This window comes from Falco peregrinus, chromosome 7 (assembly GCF_023634155.1).
Source record: "Falco peregrinus isolate bFalPer1 chromosome 7, bFalPer1.pri, whole genome shotgun sequence".
Classification (NCBI taxonomy): domain Eukaryota; kingdom Metazoa; phylum Chordata; class Aves; order Falconiformes; family Falconidae; genus Falco; species Falco peregrinus.
Window position 1 is genome coordinate 72,909,734 of NC_073727.1, and position 24,794 is coordinate 72,934,527.

Below are 24,794 nucleotides of genomic sequence, written 5' to 3' on the forward strand. Positions count from 1 at the left end.
AGATGCAAAATCAGAGACTGAAGCTGTAAGACATGTACCCCGTGTGGTAACTACTTTTGTTTAGTGAAATGCATGTCATTGGTTACACTTCCTTTAGAAGTCAGAGAACGGACATTTCAGAGAAGAGGACTGATCCTGTGGGCACACCTGCCTTGTGCTTCTCATGAGTGCCTGAGCTCTTCTGTTGACCTGTAGTCTCTGCAGAAATCAAAACCTCAGCTGGATAATGTTGGCCAGACTGAGCTCCTAATCACTTTTTTTCCTGAAGAAACAGCTGTAGTCAGTAGGAACATAAAATCTAACACCACGGAAAAGAGAATTTCCCAGAAATAGTCCAGCAACACCCTTTTCTTAAAAACCAAGTTAAGATAATTTTAAAATAACCCGAAGCTTTAGTATGAAGCATGCATAAATACAATTACATTGTATTGCCAAGACGTTGCTGTTAAGGTGTTCTTAATGCATGACTTAGAGTTTTAGGGGTTTTAATTTTTATTATTATTTATTTTTAGTTTGAGCCTAGATGTGCTTCTGTATTATGTAAGCCTGTGAAGCTGTTCAGAAGACATTAATTATAAGGCTTGCAGATTGCACGATGCCTTGTGCCTACAGATGTGAGAGCTTTATTAAAAATGCTTGTGATTTCTTATATTGTTCACAGGACTTATATAAACTCTGGGATGAAGGATCCTAGCAAGAGTTATTTGCTGAAACATAAGAAGGAGTTTTATTAAGCCTAAATCTGTTTATTATCTGTAAATATTCTAACTTGTGAAAACAAGGAGTGAAAAAGTAATACATTAGTTATAGGGTCTTTCTTGTTGAACTGAAACGAAGGATATGCATTTGACATCTGGTTTAATGATCCCTGCTCTTGGAACCTCAAACTTTGACTAATATCTCAAAAGAACAGACTGATAACTGAAAGACTTTAAGTTTTTAAACTTTTAAATTAATCTCCTAATTTATGTAATTTGAATTGCAATCTTCATTTCTGCCTGAAACACATCTTTTAGGAGATAGATGAAAAATAGAAAGCAATCTCTGTTGGTAGCAAATTGTGCATCTATAATATTAGTTTCCAGAGTTTTGATATATTAAATCAAACTTAGAGTTGAATCTCTTCTTGAATTAATGTACAGTTATAATTGGGAATATGGTGACAAATGATACTGCTGTGTTACTAGTAATGACAGAAAAAAAGTTTAATTGACATCCAAGATGTATTTCTTCTGCTTTCAAAGCTAAGTCCAAGTTCAGAAATTGCACCCATTTTCACTTGGTTCTCAGGTAAAATCTGACTTATTTCAGATAACTCTCAGCAAAAAATGGTCCAAAGTGATAAACCCCCCAGTATTTCTTCTGAAGTCTTGCAGGTCTCTCCTTAATCCAGACATTTTAGAACATTGCAGTAAGCAAGCAATGTTCTCCCTGAATGTGGCAGCTTTTATCTTAAGAGACTGCAGACATCTGCCACTGAGGCAAAAGGAGCAAAGGTCTCTTTGAAAGGCTGCAGAATTTTGGAATCTAAAACTTACAGTTTGAAGAAGAGGATATGCCGCTAGCTAATAAAAAACACAACAAAAGATAGCCTTGACTTAAGAACACTCTTAACATAATCAAAATGCTAAACTGCCAGGCAGGAGGACAGAAGGAATACATCCCATGTGGCATATGTTAGTTATGTCACTTAATGCACAGCTTAATGCACAACCATTTCTCGCTGGTGATGAAGGTAGTCTAAGGATCTATATGGAATATACTGGAATTACTGTCAGGGTCAGGCTTGACTGCTGGGTTTATTTTGGGATATTATAGGTAATATGGGCCTTGAAATATTTTAAGGTGATAAAAATATTTATAAAATTTCTGAAATTGTAGTTCTGGCAATAAACTAACCCAGTTGCTTCTTTAATCTAAAGCGAGGATTATTACATCCATGCCTTTCTCCAGTTGTTAGAATGAAGATGCAACATGAAAGTATAAATACATAGGAATCAAGTATTTTTTATTACTACATGCAAAAGTGTTTTCCATTGCCTTGTTACTTGTATTCTTATACTGGGAACTTCTGAAGGAAATCTTGGTGGGAAGGCAATGACAACATTCAGGTTTTTGCTAATTAAAATTGTCACCTGCCCTTTTAAAAATATTGTGATGCTCTTGGTTAGTTCACAGTTTCTATAGAGATAGTGTTATTTACACATTTTCAGCTGAAAGTCTAAAGTATTCTTTATAACATTGACAGGGTTTTGCTTAAATTTGGAAGATGCTTCTTTAGAAGCTTGACATTAGTAGCGTACTTAGTTATGAAGCCAAACCTAAATAATTGTGTTTTCTCAGTTTTCTAGAAGTCTGCTTCAGATGTTGTAAACTCTGCCATAACTTAAAAGATAGATTGCAAACTGGAAATGGAGAGGACAGTGATCAAGAGAAACCTAGGTGATAAGAGATGAGTAAGGACAACATAAAAAAAGGAAGGAAATAATCACTGGTTGATAAATGTGTTAATTGACACTGAAATGTAAGACCAAAAGCATAAGGCTAGAAAGAAGGAAAACCTGATTTTTAAAGTGAGCAATATAATTTGTATCTCTGTTCTGGCAGGAATATGACTTGCAGGGCAAAAGCAGAATTTGACCTAGGTAAAGATGGCCATCTGAATGGGATAGTCCTAGTTATGAAGACCTGTTGGCTGGACTCAGATGGGAGCTTTGATAGGTGTCATATGTCATCCTTAGGCACAGAAACCAGAGAGGTGCATTGTCCTAGGTTAAGACTGGCATGTGCTAGCTACCAAAACTAGTCAAAGAATGTTATGTGGATGTAGGATATCTGGGAATATATGGTGAAGACGTTGTGGTTACCCATGGACTGTCGGAATATTTTAGTATAGACAAGGTTATAGGCATGTACACAGGGCTGCACAGAAAGCCTGAGGCAAAGTATAGATTTCAGTTTGCAGGCTGGCCAGATTTGTTGGCTAAAGAAATTATGCTTGTTCTTGGTACAAAATGTACAGTCTGCTGTTCTCCTACAGTTCTCTTATTCTTTCTCCTACACTCTAAAATATCTGAGGAATGGAACATGATGTATTTAGCTGAATAATTATGCCAGATTGCAAAACTCAAAATGTTTCTTGGTTTTGTTGGTTTTTTTTGTGTGTGTGAGACAAAGTCAAGTTTGTAAAATGACAATTCTTCACACAAATGCTTTTGTTGGTAAAAATAAAAATAACATTACTTAATTGGAACAAGTGTAACTATTCTTCCAAATAGATAAAGTTGTATGAATATGACCCTGGCACTGTTAAACATTCAGTATTCTTGACATCTGGGAAAGATCAAGTTAAATGTTTAAAGACAGCTGCTTTTTAATGATTAGCACAGCAAAGAAAATGAGATCCTGTTTATCATCCTGCTCTCCTGTGAATGTGCAGAAGAAGCCAGCAGCCATTCAGCTTTACCTTTTTTGTTTGCTAGTAGCAGAGTGCCATAATAATTACTCTTTGTCGCCAGCATTCTTCTTGGCCCACACAGACCTACTCAGAAAATAGCTCATTAAAAGGACCTCTGAAAATCCTTGCTGAGAAGGGGAAAATATGACCTCTTCTTCAGTTTTATTACACACATTTCTTCCCTGTTTTTTTATGTTCATTTTTTACTTATCTCCCCACTGCGCTCTACACACTCCAGCCAGCGGCCTGGGGAAAGAGGCATCTGAATTATCAGCCCACTGAGTTTTATTAGCAGAGGACAGGTAAGAATGCTCATAGACTGGCTCATATTGATTATTAATTAAATCCCTTATGCAAATGACTGTAAAGGTTGGTGTGGCTTCTGATGGGAAGCCTATTGCTGATTATACATCATGAAATAATCAATTTCTTAATGACTGAAATAGCAACTGCCTCCTCCTATGTTTGATTAAAAACCTGAAAATTTAGTGTCTGATATTTCCAAAATACTCTGTGTATCCCTGATACACCATCAATGAGCACTCTGTTCCTTATGGAAAGGAGCTGAGGGATCTGGGCTAGCTGGTATTATAAGACTTTCACTGCTGTCTGCTGGAATGGCAGCAGGGAAGAATGACAGCAGATAAATTGGAAGTTCTCAGTCTGGTCATGTAAGAGTGGATAAAGACTGAGGTTTAATTTGTACTCTGTGAAATCTAAGAAAGCATCTCTCTTTTTTTTTTTTTTAATACCTTTTTCTGATTGATCAAAAAACTCATAAATCCAGATGCCAGATGGATTCTTGGATCTTGAAAATTGATTTGAGAGTATGTCATGATCAATCAGATAGTTCTAAAGCATGAAAGATGTGCTATACATTGATATGTGAGTGCCATGTACATAATCTTCAAAAATTCAAGCTGTACAGCTCTATGCGCTTCTTTATATCCTTTGGATCCCTGCTCCAAAAATATAGCTCTAGCAAGACAAATGATGAGATACAAGATGCAGCAGTTTGGGAAAGGAGGTATCTATTGAGAATGTCATCCTTCAGAGATTTAAAAGAAATAAACCCAAAAGTTTAATAGTAATAACAGAAGAATCTGAACACAGGAGACATCTTGATACAATCTGTGCTGCCAAGAGCAAAGCACATCAACCTTTTATCTCCCTGTCAGATCAATTACACCAAACTCAGCCATAATGTTTTAACCCTGAAAATCCCTTACTTTCTATGATTTTCAAATATGAAAATATTTTTTTAACACCTAACTTGAAAAAGCTATCAAAAAATTAAATGTGCTTTAAACATTGTTTAGCTGAGAACAGACAGAAGTAATAAAAGAGGAAATAAGCGGAACAGGAAACCTTTAAAGGAACGTAAAGCAGTCAAAATGAACGAGGAGACAGCTGTCAGTGGAAAGCATATACACATGGTATCTATAGGATGAGTGTGAGTAAGAGAATCTCTCTGCATTTTGGTGTTTCAGTGAGAGTAGGTGGAGCTGGTTGGTTGAATCTGGGGGCAGCAGGTAATGGCAGGAGCTGTTAACCTGGGCAGAGAGAACAGGCACATTTAAGTCACCCAAAGGTAGCTGAAGTCTCTGGGTGGGAAGACACCTCCTGGTGTTTGAAACTGTCTTGTAGCCTCTTCTGGAAAGAGGCGGTTTTCTTTGCTGAAAGTGTTGTAGTGAGAATGAATTTGAGCCTGAACCTGTGGTCTTTCAGGTCTGAGAAAAAATTTTTTGAAGTGCTACAATACCAGGTGACCGTGTTATAAAGGGCCATAGTTGTTCACCTGTTACTGTCAGACTTGGATGATACAGGTGTTCACACTCTGTGTTGAAGTATTTTGAGTAGTCTTATACCTGGGGAAACAGAGAGAGACTGCTAGTGCTGCTGCGTATGCCAAAATACTGTTAAAGTGCTTTTGCTAACAGGTTTGTGGTGAAGCACTGAGAGCCCCAACATCCAGCACATCCTCGTCAGAGTCCATGAGGGATTTCACACGTGAACTGTTAACTAGAGCTGTTTAAAGCATAGCTCAGCTGCTAAAGTGAGGCTGTATAAGTCTTCCTTTCATTGTGTGTAAACAAAGCAGGAAGGCAGTTCTTCAAAAAATGAGCCGAAAAGCTGTGCAAGTGGGAAATGCTCAGTCTCATCTGTTGTGTCCAAATGACTACCGAGCCTCAAGGGTAAGGTGAAAGAGCAGATACCTATGCAACTGATGCAAGCTACAGAAACATGCACAGAGATGCAAAGATTTGTAGTTAATCTATCTGAAGTATTAACAGTCTAATCACAGAGTTACAAGGTTGTTAATTCCCTTTTGTCTGACGGGGTCAAGTTGGGGGAGGAACTCATCTCAACTAGTGTTTATCAGAGCACTTTTTGTTGGCCAAGCTATTCTCATCAGTAGAACAAGGCTGTTCTTACTAACAGTGGATAACTATTCAAATGGTGCGTTTAGTTACTCATGCAGGTTTCTTGTACAGTCATGCACTAACTCATAGCTACCAGCTGAAGCCACAGCTGGGAGGACAACCCTTTGTGCAGAAGCAGAAGGTTCTATCGTGATGCCTTTGGTTTCTAGGTGAGTGGTCAGAAAGTTGTTAGGGGCATCTTGTTTCTTTGTATGGATAATCTCAGTTTTTGTCCATGTATATCAGCTACAGGCTTCTTGGTTGGAGTTCAACTTGTTCACTACTGATGTCAGTATGTCCTGATGGTCTTGGGCAGGTTGGGCTGATGTTTGATATTTTGAATTTATAATTTCTTGCGTATGCAATGGACCACTAATCTTCTGAGTTTATCAGTTTAGAAAAATCTTTCATGCACTACCTCTCATACTTACTCTCTCTTCAGTTTACTATTTCCTCTTACCACCTCCTCATTGTACTGTTCACACAAGTGCACACAAGTTCACATGTACACGGGGCTTATATGTTGGTTACTAGTCCAGCTACAGTGAAAATAGTCCAATTATTACAGCTCATTCTCAATAATTAAACAGTTAGAACTGTCCTAGACAAACTTTCTCATTTCTACCACTTCTTTTTTATGCATTGTTATGGAAGCTGCCAGCATCTCCAGTTGTTTGCAGGCATATGTATGCCACACTTTTAGCCCACTTGAAGTTACTTTTCTACATTTGCAAACAGTTCGCTTGTTCTTTCTTCATTGGCCAGAAAATTCTATGGAATATCCAATTTCTATGGTGTTTGGTATGTTTTACACATGATGGATACTGGCTCTTTGCTTTCTTTGTTATCCTTAATACTAGCACAAAAGGTTGCATTCCTGCAGTGAGCAATAACTGATTATTAATGATTTGTGCTTGCAGCCCTAGGGGCCCTGTCCTATACTTACACTTTCAAGGCTTCTGCTGTTATCTTGTGCTTGTACTTTTAGAGGCATCTGTTAAAATCCCTTGGTTTTCTTCAACAGTCTTCAAGCTATGGTTTCCTGATGACATGACATGTTTTATTAGCACATGTATGTATCCTTTTTCTTGAGTCGCTCAGTAGTTAGTTTGCTGTACAAAAATAATGGTCCGTTAGAAGACACATGCAGGGATATGTATAGTCACAGATGTGATGCTGGGCACCACCTGCTCCCAAAAATGTATTGCTTGCAACAATAACATTGGTATGTTACCAAACTTGCTTTGCAATGCATCTTTGAAAGCAGAACTGCTGAGGTGCTCATCTGTGGTGGCAGCACCATGTGGGCTTCATCCTCCTGCAGTAGGGAGGGCAGGACCGGCAGTGCTTGGTGATGGTGAACCCTCATCACACATGAGGGTCAGCATCATGAGGAGGGAGTTGCTCTGGCTGAAATCCCGTGCTACTGTAGATGTGGAGTTCCTTGCTAGCATCATCCCACAAGACTGGTCTCTCAGCTCTGACAGATGTCAATAGGGATTTATTTCTATTCCCAGTGCTTGATTTGAAAATTACACCTGCTTAGTGATAGGTGCAGCTTTTGGGAAAAGAAAACGAGGGGAATTATGTCATTCACATTAGACTATGGTCCAAGACTGCTGTGAGGATGACAGCAGCATTCTATGACTCTCTTGCAGGGCTGAAATGGCAAGAAACTTTTACAGGAAAAAGAATGAGTTCAGGTTAACTTTAATTTCTCACTGAATAATTGAGATAGAGTTATTCAAAACAGGACTGGAAAACTCGGATCTGTTGTGCTTCACTGCTCTTATACTAATGTGACAAAGCAGTCTGCGGCCTTTGCGTTGGGCAGAAGTATCATGACATTGTACAAGCATATATTGTTTATACCAGTGTGTGTGAATGTGTATACACTAGTATGGATACTCTACATATGAACTTGTAAATCCTATGACCTTGCAAGGACCTAGGTTTAGGTGTAGATATTTTTATGTATCTATAGGCACCAGACTTGGTCTGAAGTCTCCCATTTCCCAGGGAGTCTTTTGAATGTTAATATTTGATGAGGACAACGTGCAAGCCAGGCAGCACCAGGATGATGGTTTTTTTTCATGTTCTTTTGCAGTCATCTTTCAGACTTTTTCAGTCTACTTTTGCAAGTCCTTGACTGCCTCCTATGCAAAAGCTGATGGCAAGCCTGGCCGTACCACAAAAAAACCCTGTGCAAAATCAGCAGCAATATTTGTGTGTCATTTCTGATCGATCCACACAGTAAAATGCATGCAGAACAGACAGAAGAAAATGGTGATTACCTGCTGAGGCAGTAGCTGGAGGCAGTCTGTTACAGCAGATGTTACACCAGAGGTGTTTTTAGCTTGGAAAATGTTGTTTCCTAGGAGGTTTAGGAGACTGGAGCAAATAAGGGCTTTAAGGGTGTCAGTGATCCTAAGATATGATTTAGCAACCTGGGTCACCTTAGGTTCTAATGTTTTCTGATCAGTTAGTCAAACTGCATTTAATGACATATTTTATACAGACATATATTTATAATGACATATATTATACAGAACAGGCAAGGTATTTTACTCTCCCTTTGCAAAGGAGGAAATGAAATGTTCTTTACTTACTTTTCACCATGTCTAGCTGCATATGTGTAGACCAGTATGAAAGAGCAATTACAGTTGTATAAAGTCTGCTGGGCTGAAGAGCTAATTAAAATTATTGTTGAAAAGAAACACTTCAGCTGAATGAGCTCTTGCATTTTGAATAATGGATTACAAATTTATACTATTATTCATTTGCTCCTTCTAGTGCTTGACACATTAATTTTCAAAAGGTATTTTTCTGCATGTGCATTTTAGTGTGTGCTGCTGTACTGAGAGAAGGAAAAGTGGTTTGCTGAAGGTGATACACTGGGCACATCGCAGGGCTTGGGGAAGTGTCTGGACCATGGCTGTCAGTGGGAATTTTAGCACAAACTTCAGCTGGGCTGTAATTTCATCTGGGGCTTTTGGAGTGGATTTAGCTTTTCCCCCTGAAGTTTCACAGATATAAAGTTGGTGTTCAGATGATCATGTGCTGCTCTATGTAAAAGTTTTTAGATAAGGTGGAGTTCATATTACATAATAATCAGCTAATCCATATTAGGTTACTGTGATAGCTATAATAAGCCATGATATGAAGACATGCTGAAAACTCTTACATCTCATTGACTGATAATTTAATCTGTACTAGACTACCCTTTTTCTCTGTCTCGAGGAGGAGACAACGTCTCTTTGTGGTTTAACTTTAGTATCAACACAGAAAAGGAGTTTAAGGAGAGGTGACACAACCCGGGCTGGGTGTTTGGATGGCCCCTCTCCCTGGTGGAGTGGGCAGTGTTAACTGTGCTCTCTGTCTGTTAGAGCTATATTTATCATGCAGGAATTGTGGGCATGTGAATTTGTGCTCTGACCAAAACAGCGCTTCAGTCAACACGGTTCTATGTCATGACACACATGCTTGTTATTTTGCTGTTATTTATTCATGTATTTCCTTTTCTGTCCTTTAAACAAATAAGCAAACAGCCTCAAAAGAAAGTACTTGGTATTTTGAGAGTGAGGTTTTCTCAGGATGTCGTTTTATTAGCAAAATTACTTACATTAGCAAATCAGTGGAAGAAGTGGTAATGCGAACCAACCGATTGAATTTCACTTTAGTGATCTGTATTCCAGAAGGAAATCCTGAGAAGCAATCACTGACAATGGGACCTCAATTTAAATTACAAAATAGACAGTATGCTGAATGCATATAGAGAATGCGAGAGATTAAATGGAAGTGTTCATTTGTCTTCATAAGGTAACCAAGACAATAAAAATGTGCTCTACAAGTAAGGACTGTGGAAGCTGTGGTAATGAAAACAATAATTAATATAATTTACATTACTGTCCCTGGGGCAGTTGTAAATTGATGGTATTAATTATGCAACAAACCTGTTTGTAAATTGATGACATAGGAAGTCATGGACGTCATCTAGAACAAGTTTCTCCTTTTGAAGCAATTTGGCCCCCAATGGACACAACTTTGAAGCCTATCACCCCCAATGGATATTCAAAGATTATTTATATTAAATTCTATAATTTATATTCTTCAAAGAACTAAGTAACATGAATGGATATAATTAAAAACAATCTATTATTGATTGTGTGTGAAGTTGCTTTTATAATATAAACCAGAATTCATTAGTATTTACTTGCATAGACGTCGCATAAGGTATTTTTCTGCCACCATAACTATTCATTCAAGTGGATTACAGCAGCAGAGAATACATAGCATTTAATGTCTTCTGCTGTTGCTATTGGTTATGGGGAAAATATGATAATCTGCAAGAAAGCTTCACAAATATATAAATATATATATATATATGAATGTTAAAGTTATTTCTCTATTATTTACCTCTACAAGTCAGAGTGGCTATTAATAGATGCAATTAAATACCGAAAGTCCATCCTGTTAATTTCTTTCAGTTCTTCAAAGATAGAAAACTCAGCCAGAGATATACAGTAAATGAGATAAGTATATGAGAAAAGGTGCAAATATCCTTTCTCTACCTTAAAAAAATAAAGTAATTGTCCCATCTGCTTCACATTGTCCAATTAAAATTTGAATTTTAACATGTCAAAGTATTTTTACATATTTTTTGAAAATTGTAAAATAAAACCAACCACTTGAAATGTATTTTTAAGCAAGAGTTTTTCCTCTTTTGTTTTCCCTAGTAGATACATTTGCATTTTCTGACCAGTCTTGTGATATTTGCTCATTGTCTAGGTTTCAGGGTTGGGGGGGGTGGGGGCAGCCTAGGTTGCATGACCAGTTTTACCTGCTAGAAATTCCTGTTTCGAACTTGCTATGAGTGAATCTAAGAGGAGTGCATTCCTGCACGCTGCCTCACACAGTAGCTGGCAACTTAAATCTTTCTGAAATACAGTAATTCTATTTGCTGGTTTATACTTCCTGAACTCTAGGAAAAAGAAAATGTACCAGGGGAATAGAAGTAAGGCCATGCTTTAATGGCTTCCTCCACCTGAAAGAATATTCTAGCTTACACGTCCTTGTATGTGTTTTCCAGTCTTAGTTTTAGCTTGCAAGTGATTTTGATGGTTATTTCCAGAATGTGTTTAGGCTAAATATAGCAAGGTTTTCTTCATGTATTCTTTAATTTTCCCACCAAAGCAATAAAATTGGAAGCACAGGGTAAGACGCAGTACAGACTTAGGTGCTGGCAAGATGTCCCCATTACTATGCAATCATCTGGAGCCTCATAACTTGGCTTTTTGTTTGTGTTTCCTTGTTACAAATATGCAGAAAAAGTACTGGGAGTTGAGCAATGCTACTACATTTGATAGGAATTTTCTATAAATCTGTTTGTGTGTGGGTTTCCTATTTGCACACTTCTTCTCCTTTCATAAGAAGTATGTTGTGCTCTGACACAAGAATACCCACTGATAGAAACAACTGCTGTCGGGTGTCAAACAAGAGCATGACAAGAACTGAGTTAGAGGGGGGAAATGTTAGTAAAGATGACTGAAGCAGCCAGAGTGACTAGCTGCATTTTTCTCATTGGAGATAGAAGATGAAAGCATAGCTACAGATCTGCAGGAAAGCAAAGGCCATCTCAAGCTGATTTCAGTGGAGACCCCAGGTGCTGTTTAAGGCTGTAACGGCTAGTGCCAGCTGTACAGAAATCACTACTGCTGATATGATGGGTGCTCCTGCCTGTGTGCAGGTAATTCTGCTTCTTGAGGAGCACCTTTGGGTACAGCAGGTGCTTGGGTGGAGGCTGCATCCCTGGCTGTGTTGCAGGGACTGGTGGCTTCTCATTAGTATGTCCTTGAGTACAGGTGTTACTCTGCTGACTTACATCAGGAACAAGGACTAAGCACCTAATGTGCAGCTATTGATATTTAAAAAAATTGTTCCTGATTTATGAAAAGCAATGATTGGATTCAGGCATGGTGGCTGCAAGGACAGAGCTGTGTTGTTTCTCCCTCACATAACATCCAGAGCTCCTGCCGTGGTGGAGCATTTAGGAGTCACTCTTTTGCTACTGATTCAGGCCATGCATCATGTACTCTGGTGCTTGGCCACTCATGTGAAGTGGAGGGGGGAAAGTAGGAGACCACCTTGTCCCTGTATCCTTGCAATGCACACCTCTAACCGGGTAGCGAGCCTGCGGTGTAACATAACCTACTCTTGTGAGTTTGTGAATATAAAGGCCTGATTTCAGAACTGAGATGCCTGCCATTTATTCAGATTTTTCACTTTCAAACACCAAAACACCTTGTTCTTTCAGAATTGGAGGCAGGCACATGGAAGATTATTGTGGGTGTGTCCGAGAGAGCAGAGTTCTAAATTATAGAGAAAAGAGCAGTTGGCAATGTTTGTATAAATAAACTGCTTCTGTTTTGCCCAAGCCCTCCAGAAGACTTCTTTTAGTGGAAGTAATTAATATTTGCTTAGATTTTTTTAAAACTGGAAACCTGTGTCTATCGTTTTTAATATTCCAGCTATGAGACGTTCGAGTCCTGTGAATGTATTCCATAGTTCCACTCTGTTCTGTAATTGCTATTTACTTATGGATGCAAATTACAAGGAAGCATAATGAGAGCCATAGCTTTCCAATTTGTTTCACTTTAAACAAGCAAACCAAAAAAAAGAGCCAAAGCAGCAGTCCTGTTTTTCTGTATGATTCAATATAGTTCAAGGTTCTGCATATTAGAGCTCATTGAAAACACAATTAACTGTCATAAACTTTAAATCCAATGGTAAAACAAGGGGAAAATCTATACATTCCACAGTTTTGAATCAGAAAGAACGGGTTTCTACACCAACTAGTAGTGGGAAAGTCAGCATGTCAGGTTTGCTGGTTTAGGATGTGGTTCCCTCCATTTACCTTGTCAAGGCCTCCGCAGTTCCTCTGCCTGGTATCTGGAAAAGCAACTGAGAGTTTTACCATGGTGTAGACTTCTTTTTCCTGTCCAGTATCCCCTGTGAAGGAGATGGAAGTGATAGGAGAGCACTGTGATAAAACTGAATGCTCAGGTGAAATTGCCTTCTGTTAGTCTCTCTTCTCGTCAGTGTCTTCAGGCCCTATGTACAGAGTCCTAGAGAGAATGCAAGGTGGGGAGGGAGACATAAGCAGACAGACACAAAATTAAATGGTGTATGTGGCTGAATGGCCCAAAGAAAATGGGAGAAGATCCTTTCCTTGTATCAGAATTCATCCCAGATATTCAGAATTATCTGCATTTGCATCAGAAAATGTAAACATGTTTTGCTTTCCTTTTGCAGAGTGAAGGTTTTTCTGATTTCAGTGGTTAAGTGAATACTCTAGTGGTTAAGTGAATAATATGTCCAGATGCAGTGGTATAATTACATTGTTGTTCTACTAAAGTGGAGTTAAACAAAGATAAATACAACCTTGAAATGAATTGAATATGGTTTTCTTATTCTAGTATGGAAAATTGAAAGAATAACAGCATTATTGAACAAATTTTCTCCTGTCTACTGTTGCCACACCACTAGAATGTATAGGATGTTGATGGGTATAATCAAGGCAATATTCTGTCTGTTAAAGAAGTCCTTCATATACAATGACTCAATAAAAATAACCGATCATTTTTAATTAATTATACATGGTAATTAAATTAATTAATAATAGGTTTGTAAGTAATATAGATTAATTAATTCACGCTATTTCAACTCTGACAAAAATAATTTTATTTGGAGAAAAAAGTTGAACTAATTATGTGTTTTTGTAGGTTACTTCTCAAGAACCTGGCACCAAACCATTGACCTTCACATTTGTACCATCTATTGGACGACTTCCAACTCATTTTGAGGTTGGGGATGTCTCTAAGTTCCTTGTGACAATTCCAGAGGAACCAAAAGAACTGAGCAATCAAGAAATTATAAATAAGGTAGATTTTTGTTTGCACTAATTTTCCCACTTTTTCAAAAGATACATAAAATTTTATCCTGAGCATCGCTGAACTGAAGCTCTTTCCCTTGAACTGTTTCTTGGCTTGTGCTTGGTTTTAATTACCGAGCTTACCAGAGAAGCAGAATTGTTGCACAAGAGAAGGCTGGTATCTGCTCAACAGCTTGTTTTGCCTTTGGCAGAGTTTACATTGGAAGGAAACCCTTGCCCATCTTGATACTGTCCTCTGTCAGTCATGCAAGACTATATTCTTGGCAAACAAGGGGAGATTCCTTCCTTATCTTCGTGGGAGCAAGGGTGGTGTGAGAGGGGTGTTACCACACTGGGATCGACCAAGAGCTGGTCACTGTATCCTGGTTCCAGCAAATGCCAGTGCTGTGGCTTCCAGCAAAGCTGCCAATCCCTTTCATAGCTGTAATAATGCATCAAAGTGGAAGCTTGCTTTTTGTTTTTGAAAGCTTGCCCCCGTGATCTATGACGGTGAAGCCAGCAGCACAACATTCCTGGTTCTCCTTTGTTTAGCCAGCCCACAGTGTTTGTTATTCCTTTCCTGCCTCACAGCACTTAACGGCCTCTTATTTTATTTTATGCTGCTTGAAAGGCAACAGCAACCCTCAGGTTAATATTAGTGATTATGGTGATTCTGCTGTTGTGTAACAGCTCCTTCCCTGGGACATTGCTGGGGATGCAGTTCTGGGTGCTCCTCCACTAATAAACTTTTCACAGTAGTTCACTGCCTTCTGACCTGAATGAGCTCTAGCATTTTCAGTGTCCTATCTGTCTAAAAAGGGGTTAGATCTGGGCAAAGAATGGATGTGTTTGAAGAGACATGCACTGGAATATTATCCTCAGGATGTTTAACTCATAAGTTACATTTCCAGCCACTCAGTATTGGGTTTTCTGTAACATGAGTAAAGCAGAATCATGTCTTCCTGATGTCTGTCTCACTTTGTTTCTTTGTAGGCAGACAAAACTTTTTTGGCAGGTGATGCAGTTCTGAGGCCTTCATAGCACTGATTATTCTCTTTTCTAAAATGTCTAGAACCTGAACAATATTTAAAAAAAATGACCAACATCAGATAATGAAAATAACACTTCCAAAGTCATGCTGCTGGTGTTCCCCCTTTATGGTCCAAATTTTTTTTTAAAGAACTGAGCTCTAGGGACTCATAGAGCTACAGGGGAAGTGGAAATTTGTAATTACTGTATTCCTCATGCAGGATTCAAGTATGAGCCCCATCTACAGGCCTTCTCTTGCAGTATGCAGTATTTCTGTTTTTTTTACTTGATTCTTCCTTAAGAGAAATATGATTTACCATAGCAGTTTCAATATTGAATCATTTGGTGATGTGCATGTCGTATGCTCAGCTTGAACTGCTCCTGCTGTCATCCAAAGCATGCTTGAGAAGTCACATACTGGAAGTAGAAGCTGCAGAAAATATGAAGAACAATTGTGGTTTGTGCCGAGAAGCGTGAACATACAGTAAAGCTCTCTGACCTCAGATCCTTTGTCTGCTCTCTTCAGAGAATGCCCTGGCTTAAAGGCCTTTGTTTCTTCATTAATATGTATAGGTTTTGTCCCAGATTTGTCTGTCAGACTGCTCTGAGGAGCATTGTCTGCTCACATGGATGCCGCAGTTGGGGTGCCTTCCCATCATGTCTGGCATAGTCTGGTCTGACAGCTCATTCGGCTTGACTGCACCCTCCTTTTTGGTTCCTGTGCCAGCTCTGGGCTCGGGTCATCATTATGCTCAGAGTCCCCTGTTGCTCTGCGAGCCACCGGGAAGGCAGCCCCCACAGCATCTGCTGGGGACTGGAAGCGGGGGCTCCCTGGGGAGCTGGTTTCTGCTTGGTGCTCATGCCCAAATTCTTCATTTACCCTCTATGCTTTTGGTAGTGCAGTGCCAGCCTCCGCTGCGAGCCAAAGTTTCTTTGCATTTTGGGGAACACAAATAAAATGCAGCTAACTCGGGTCTTTGTCCTTGTATCTTTTGCAGTCTAACGTAGTATCTGATGAGCTGGCCTTAAAGCGTGGAGCCAGACAAGACTGTGTCCCCACCATCTCCACAAACAGCACCCAAACGGCTTTCCAGTCCTCAGGGTGTAACTCAAGCAAACGAGAAATGCAGGAGAATGACCTTTTTAAGGCTGAGTTTATCCTGATTACGGACTCTGGTGATGAAGATGAAGTAGCTGCTGCTTCGAACAACGTTCATCGGCCTTCCAATGGCTATGGTCCCATCAGTGCTCAGCTGCTGGCCACGTCCCACATTTCCCCTGGCATCGGGGCAGGGAAACCTCCTGGCGATGGTCAAGTTCCAGGTGCTACACTTTCCCACAGCACTGCTAATCTGCAAAAACATCAGGTAATGTGCTCTTTAAACTCTGGAACTAGCCTTTGCTTTCTGAAGCTTTCAGGACATGGACGTTGAGCCTGTTTGTAAAGCAGCTTGGCCAATTTATTCTTTCATTAGCATTTTTTTTGGCTATGCCTGTAATGTTTGGACTTTAAGGAGCTGTCCCATCTCTTCTGACTTGCTGCCTCTCCCTGTGGCTCTGGCGTACACATGGAGCAGGTAAAGCAGATCTATTGTTCTTTCCATTAAGAGCAACTCATCATGACAGCAAGTTAATCAGAAGGTGTTAGATTCCTAGCTAACCTAAATTGGCTAAGGTCGTTGAAATCAATAAAGCCTGTAGATCATTTGAATTATTAACATCTGACTTCCCAGGCCTAGGGTTTTTTTCTAAGCACCCTCTGCAGCTTTTTATGCAAGAGAAAGATGCTGTAAAAATCCTACTCTTCTGATTGTTAGTTAGCACTGATTTTGCACAGATGTAACAAAGTAATGAAGATAGAAGGCCTATTTTATGTTGATATGTATATAGATCAAATAATTTATTGATTTATTAAAATTTTAAATTGTCATTGCGGCAATTCAAAAAAGGTTCTTTGATAAGTTTCATTTTAAAAATCCATCAATCTGATTTACTGCACGAAATATTAATGCCTCCTATCTTGGAAAGAGCACTGATAGTTTTCAAGGGTGTACATAAAGTGGGAAGCTTTACCTTTAGTACAATAGCAACATACTTCTCACATGGAATAAATCAAATTTTCTTTGACTGCGACAGTGTTCCTATCAGTTGAAAAAGCAATTCTTCATCAATACTTCTAAAAAAAAGTTAAGTGTGGCTACTTGGTCTCTGAAAATGAATAGAACTTCCTATCTTGTGTTGAAATGCTTGTGCTACTCAATTTTTCATCATATTCAGAGTCAGTTTTTGATTGAGAAAATTATGAATAAGAAATCCACTCTGCTTTGGGATTCACAGCATTAAGGAACACTCATTTTTTTCTGAGAAACTCTCAGTGAAGCTGGTGAGAATTCTACCTGAGGAAGGTGTAAAGTCATAGGTAAATCTTTGCAGAGGAAGCAGCCTGTAAAAGAATAATTGTCTCAGGAAAAAAACAAATTTAGTTCAGCAATACTCTGCCGGGCTTACTTGGGTGGTGTCTTTAAAAGCTACTACAGAAATGGGGCAGAATTTTTGTAAGACTACAGAAAAAATCATATGCTGTGGTTTTCTTAAGCTTTTGATGATAAGTAAACAGGGATTTGTCTGGCAAAGTAACAGAAAATGCAGATTGCACAGAACAAGGAATCAAAGCCTAACTTTACTAACAATTCACCTGAATGTGAGGAGAGGTAGTGTGTAATATGGGCAATGCATATCTCTTCAATATTCTTAGGTCACAAGTTTTCAAGACTGTAAGTACTTCCACAGTCTTCATAATCTGAATCTCTCCAGCTATCTCTGTCGCTTCATAAGAAAAGGTTGTTTTTACCAAGCTATTTTTCACTGATGTTCTGATTCTTCTTCAGTGTTGCCTTAGGCTTTGCTCTTTCTGGTTTACTAGCTAATGAAGTATCATCAGCTCAGAAACGAAGGAAAATTATGAAAACATTAGATAGATGTATTATTTATCTCTTGGTAGATTTCCTTTGTACAAAGGATTCTGTATAGGGGCTACCATGTCAGTTCTTGGATTATAGTGGCAGTATCATGTAACACCTAAGAATTATTACATACAACATTATGTTAATTTAAAAGTATAACTAGACTATGGGTTTCCTGTCAGAGGTGGAAAAAACAAAGACTGGTATTGGGGACCATTGCGATGTACAGGGGATCACTCTAACTGTACCAGAGGGCTCCTACAGCTTCATTAATTTCTAACTTCATTTTAATGAAAGAAAAAAAGAAAGTATTTTCTTAAAAATGGAAGCTTCTGTTGTTCTTTGAAGCATAAACATCCTGACTGATGTTGGAAAATGCCATACTATATTCAAAGTCTGAAAAAATAATCAGTTAAAAAAACATCACCAGTTATTCTGGTCATATTTGGAACTTTTTGGTGATAATTTGCTGTTTAGGTATTGTGCCCCCTTTTTTTTTTTTAAATGTTAAAGAGCATCTAGTTATGCAAGAGAGAGGCAGAGTGGCTCCTGCCCTTGGGAGTTTACCCTTTGGGATGAAGGGGATGTCTGCTTCCCTGAATGAACTCACCTTGGAGACACTTCCTGGCTCACTCCAGTGGATCAGTAGCCAGAAGGCTTTTTTAGCTAGTTCACTTGATATTCCTCTGTCCGGTGCGTGTCATCTGGCTTGGCTTTTCCAGACAAATCAGTCAAAAGTCCCTACAAACTCCTGCGATTGCCAGGAAGAATGCACCTTCCCTGTTCGGAGAAACCAGAGTGTTCTAAGTGGCATCTATACGAATAGGGTCTCAGCTCACAGTCTGATTTACTGTGCTGTCTCCAGTGTCAAGTTTTCCACAGTCTTCAGTGCTTTTTTCTAACATTCTGGTTCTCAGGTTGCAGGCTTGGTAGGGGATTTACTTTTTCCTATCTATAACCAAATTCTCCTGAGATCAAAGCATGGTTAACTGGTCCCAGGACCAGGTCTACATCAAACCATACTTTCTCTCAGACATGATTTTTGCCATTCGGGCTCTCAGCTGGTCACACTCTCCCTTTTTCTGTTTGCCCAGCACACCTCTCAGGGCATTGCTGCTATAAGTAACCACAGTGTTTGTGCCCTTCCGAAACAATGTACTCTCACCAGGAAGACCACGTGCCTTGTGTCCAGCTCAGCTCTGCCATTTCAAATGTGCTGAAGGTTAACTGGTTAAGGCCCAGTACTAAGTCTATGACCTCTTTGATATTTCTGGGATCATCATCTACAAGGCATTAAGATCATCTTCAAGTTCCTTGATTGCTTTGTGCTAAGGTAACCTTGCCACCTGTTTCAACTTTCTTTATGTTTTTGGGAAATGTGCATCTATCTGAGGTCCTGAGAAGAGAAAAAGGCTTGTAGTTGAATCAGAGACCTACTGTGTTCCTACAGAAACACAGATCTACTTCAGTCACTCGCTTCCTCTGCACTGATCCAGTACTACTACAGAAGCATTTTAAACCAGTGGAGAAACTGAACAGGAAAAAAAGGCAAAACAAATTCCACTGATCAAAGAAAGTTGTTATATCTCATCTACTGGCCCTGGTGAGGCTGCACCTGTAAAACCATGCTCAGTTTGATGGTTACTCATGCCCAAATTCAAGCGAGATGTGAAGAAGGGAATGGGGGTCCAGCCACTGTAAATGTGGCTAGGGCACATGTGAGCTGAGGCTGAGAGCGCTGGCTTTGCTGACTCCAGCAAAGCAGCAGACACGGAAGCATCTAGGAACAGCCCACAACTACTTGAAGGGCAGTTACAGGGATGACAGAGCCAAACTCTTCTCTGCAGTGGCAGGCAAGACAGCAATGGCCACAAATTGAAGCATGGGAGGTCCCACCTGGACATCTGGAGAAGCTTCCTCAACTGGGAGGTGGTGCTGCACTGACACAGGCCGCCCAGGGGATGCTGGAGCTGCTTCCATTAGGGCTTTAGAGACTTGGTGAGGCAGGCCACAGCTGACCTGACCTGCTGGTGTTGGTGAGAGCCCTGCTTTGAGTAGGAGGCTGGACTAGATGACCTCGAGAAATTACTTCCAACCAACTTTGATTATGATTCTTCCATCCTGTAAATAAGAGAGTAATCATCTATAGTTGTGGTTAATACTGTAACACAATAGCAAAATCTTTTCCAGAAAACTTGAATAATGGCTCAATTAGCTCAGCACTTAATGTTCAGTGCTGTTCAAACTGGAAGATGACTACTGCAACATGTCTTTATTAAACTTACATGAGCATATTTATCATCTGCTACTATGAACAATTTCCTAGCTGCTTATAAATCTTTCTTATGAAGTTTTAACTAATTAGAAGTCATTGCACATCCTGCTCTTTCATTATGGAGTTTCATATTTGTTCCTCATTTTCTTTTAATCTATTGTCTTTGTAAGGGAAATTTATCTATTCTGTTTTTAAATATAGAGGTTTCATTCCCCAGTTCTCTTTTGGTAGTTGATCAACTTCCGGAACTCATTATTAATTTCAGCAGGCTGCTCCAAATTATCAGATGTATCACCATGCTGCTTTTTAACTTGTTAAATAATTTTATGTTTCATGACACATTTAATAATATTTTCCATAATTTTAAAATATTAATAAGTTATTATTAATTTCCATTATTTTTCTTATTCTTAATTAGCAGCTTTTCCAACAGGAGTCATAATTTCTTGATACAATAAAACATATGCTACAATGATATTACAGATATACATCTTTATATTCTAATATTTGCCCTGTATACATCCGTTGGCTTTCTATGTGTTGAGGTATATAAAATAAGGGGAAGATATTTGGTGTTTATTTCTATAAATCAAGGCATTGCCTTGATTTTTCTGCAGTTATACAGAAAGTATCTTCAGTTTACAAGGCTTGCAATTCACATGGTATCATTTAGCAGGAAGAGCTCACTGATTTTAAGTTATAAGGCCTAATAGGGGTCTGATGTGCATATTTAGCCTTTAAGGTGTAGTTTAGCCCTAAAAACCCTCTTCTGTCAAGCTTCTTTCAGCATGTGCTCTCACTTGAAAGTTATTTCATTTGTTCTTTTTTTTTGTTTTGTGATGTATCAATACTATATGATATAATAATAATAAAAAAATAATATTAATAACAATAATTATAATTATTCTCTCTTATGGGGAATAAATTTGTATTTAAAGATATAATTCGTAAGCTGAGCCACAGTCATGCACAAGGCATGTATGTAGAAATTGGATGGTATAATTGTCTTTTATAGAATTGCATAATCTTTTCAGGGTATCAAACATAAGTAGATAAATAAGTGTTCTTATATTTGTATGAAGTTTGTAAGGATAAGTCAATTTCCCTGCTTTCAAATTGCTCAGTCAAAAGTTAGGTGATAATTTATAGCCTTTTTTTTTACAGTTGACTTAGATCACTATTTCATACTGATATGTTTTATTCATACTGTGTACACCCCAGTTTTTAATGTCAGCATTATAATAACTTGGAAGACTTTGAGATAATTTCTTTCTTTAGAAGCATAAAACTGTATAAAAAGTTGATAATATACTTGTATGCTCTAATTAGTTTTGAGAAATCCTAATTTGAATAGACCTAAGAAAAAAGGTACTCAAGAAATAACTCATTACTGTTTTATTAGTGTATTGTAAGACTATGGAGATGGGGATAAGGACTTTTACACGCCTGCAAACTGTAAAATGCACTGCTGTCTGAATTACAAGAAAAGTGAAAAACAAACTGGATGCCTGATTTAAGTAGTTGTGAGCAAATTTCTTGTTCTGATATCACAGTGCTGCAGAAGGTGTTTACTGAATGGGAAAACGAGTACTTGAATTTCATTTACAGAAAGGCTACTTTCCACTGAACTGGTAAAGTGAGATGGGACAATATCGCAATTTTCTCACTTTCTGTTGTGTTTATACAATGTGAATAGCATCACATGATTCTGGATACTGATGACACGACTGTCTTGGGGTTTAACTAAAATGAAAAATACAGTAGCCTTGAACCTTGTTATGTCAACAAAATTGAGGTCTAATATAAATGAAGTATCATCTAACTTATCTGCACTCAGTCCCCTCCCTTATCCCTGAGTTTAAGACAGCCCTGTGCTTTTAACCAACAGAGCAGAACTAATGGAAGCACTATATGCATGACCACAGGACTGAAATGTGGGGTGCTTGACAGTTCCACAGGTTCCACCTGTATTAATGTTTTTGTTTTTCTTTTTTCTCCAGTTAATTTCCACTCTTTCCATCTCTGATCATCTTTCCTCTAAACCACCTGCTGTCCACTTAATTTCTCCAATTAATCAGAAAGTAGCGTGTGGTGCCATGGTTAACCTGAATCAAGCCTCTTCGCTGGAAGACTCCTGTAACAACTGGCAGTCAGCAACTGGGTTTTCTAAGCAAGATTCCTCTCTCTACTTTCAGTCTGCTTTCCATAGTTCACCTCCCTCCATGTCTAAAGCATCCAGTTTTTACTCCACTCCTCAGCTGTATGATAACCTACAAGTTACACCAAGTGTCTATACCCCTGGCTGTGTTTGCAAAATGGGACACTTCACCACATCCTCTGTTCCAGCAAAGAGCCCAAGCCTTTCCCCTAATCCTTCACATTCAACTGAAATTCAAGGATCTTCATCTCAGTCTTCATCCCTCAGTTCTTCCAAAAGATTGAATGCTTTATCTCTTGTCCCTGTACATATAACAACACATTCATTATCTCCCAGCCCTAAACCTTTGTCTCCACCCTCTCTTTATGGTTCCTCTTCAACCATATGTAGTATAAACGAGCCTTGCACACAAATGTCATCTAGAGGAAATTTAGTGAAGGCAGGAGTCGTATCCCCTCTGCCAAGCAGACTGACCCTCTTAACTGCTATTCTGAGATCAGGCTCTTCTCAGCGGAGACCGCTTTCACCTGCATCTTGTCCCACATTTTCTCCTAGCTCCCTTGGTTCCTCCACACTAGCAATAGATCAAAAGTCCAAAACAACTCCCCCAACCCCCAAGAAATCTGTTTCAAGCCTTCCTATAAGGCCAGATTCTCCTAGCAGAGAGAAATGTTGGCTTTCAGGATGGGCTCAGCACCTGCCTTTACCCTCCAAGCCTCATTCCACCCCTCAGTCGAGGTCCCTTTCTCCTAAAAAGCACCTTCCAGTCAGAGCGCTTCCTCCAGACCCCCGAAGTCCTCCATTATCCCCCATCTCCTCTCATAGAAAATCCATTGTCTCTCCAGGTTTGCAGTCTGCAATGCCTCCTCCTTGTTCCCCATCACACTCTTCCCTTGCAACCCCTCCCTCTCCTTCTCCAGAAGGGCTGCGATATGCTGACTCCAGGTCCTGGGCACCTCAGAAGTCTCAGAGAGTACACACTTACTCACCCATCTTCACCTGCCGGTCATATCCTTTGCTTTCTTCTACCAGTCTTAGTGGCCTATTCTCCCCCACACTAGAAAAACACTCATCTCCTTCCCCAAGTCTTTTGCATTCAGCTTCTAGGTCTAAATCAGAATCACCCCAAACCTCTGTTCGGGAGTTGAGTCCCTCTTCCCCTAACCCTTCAAGTGTCTCAGAGCAGTGGTCTCTCTCATGGCCTTGTTCTACTCCACCAGTTCCACAAACTGGTAATATTAATTCCCATCCACTGAAGCTTAATCCTTCATTGGTGAACACAAATTATAGGTCTAATTCCTCCTCTCCAAGACCTGAGCAGTCTACCACCTCACCGGTATTAAAGTACAGGTCTCCTGTCTCAGACAAGTCACCAGGCACACTGCCATCAAGACCCAGAGAGCTGACTTCACCACAGTCTTTTTCGTTGCCTCCTGACCATGAAAACATCAAACCCAAGGTACTCTTGGTGCATGCCTATTTTCTAATAGTTCTTTGTCCCTGTAGCAAAAATCACACCCAAATTGCACAATGCTAATAAAATAAATGAGCTGTGGAAAAAAATGTTTAAAAAGGAAAGATTTTGTATTGATAGTGAAGATAGCAAAGACTAAATCCTGCCATATCACATTGCTAGGAATGTGTTCTGAACTATGGGGAAGATGTAGGAATCCTTTAGCATAAAACCAAAATGCTTTATTCATGAGTGGGAGGAGATACTACTGAAGATGCATTTGTGCCCAGTGGTTCTGATATACATTTGATGCACTTTTTTTTGAAGCTCACCTAAAACACCAGTGTGTCAAAAATAAACCATAAAACATGTTCTATACACCCCAAGCTCATGTAAATCCACACGTATGCCCACCAAAAGTAACAGAAGTATGGTGATCTTGGGTGCAGGGCTGAGCTAGAAGCAACTTAATCTTTGATGTGAACTGGCTGTTCCAGTGACAACTGATTCCCAAGCACCTTGTTCCACCTGTCCTCCCCACTCCCTGGGACACTGTACTCAGCCCAGCCACACTGGGACCAGCCCAGAGGCATGGCTGAACTCAGCCTGAACACGGACTTTGGGGCCAAAAGTCAGAGATGGAAGACAGTCTCCTGCTTCTTCCCTTCCTTTGGTATTTCTCTGCTCTTGTGCTAGACAGAGGATGCTTCCTACAACATGAGTTACAGCAAATATGAAAGTCTTACACTCGAGGGATCAGCCACACTCCTGCTGTTTGCCATCCACCCAAACGGGGAGCCCCAGCAGAGTGAGAATAAGCAATGATGGCAATTGCTGCAGGAGGTCTTGGGAAACAGTCGTACTTTATACCTTAAGATAAATATCAAGAACGGGAAAGGAAAGTTGATAAAAAAAAACAAAAAACCAAAAAAACCAACAGGTAGGTGAAAATAAAAGGAACTGCTATGCAAAAAGGAAGAGCTGGTAGCAGAAGACATCAGAGCTGCAGAAGGCTTTCCAGCCTCTTTCATGTCTGCACTCTGTGCTTCCTTTGTGCCTCCTCTTGCTGATGTCTGAGCTCTGCCCATCAGAAAAAGGCTATCATA

The 24,794-nt window shown here is 39.4% G+C and overlaps 1 protein-coding gene across 1 annotated transcript in view; it reads left to right on the forward strand.

The window, feature by feature from the left end:
* MLIP (muscular LMNA interacting protein) overlaps positions 1–24,794 on the forward strand; it is a 94,676-nt gene that overhangs the window by 33,522 nt on the left and 36,360 nt on the right. Inside the window, exons 2-4 of the mRNA XM_055811259.1 lie at positions 13,662–13,820; positions 15,838–16,206; positions 22,078–23,694. Of these exons, the coding sequence (XP_055667234.1) occupies positions 13,662–13,820; positions 15,838–16,206; positions 22,078–23,694 (2,145 nt within the window). The remainder of the gene's footprint in view (positions 1–13,661; positions 13,821–15,837; positions 16,207–22,077; positions 23,695–24,794) is intronic.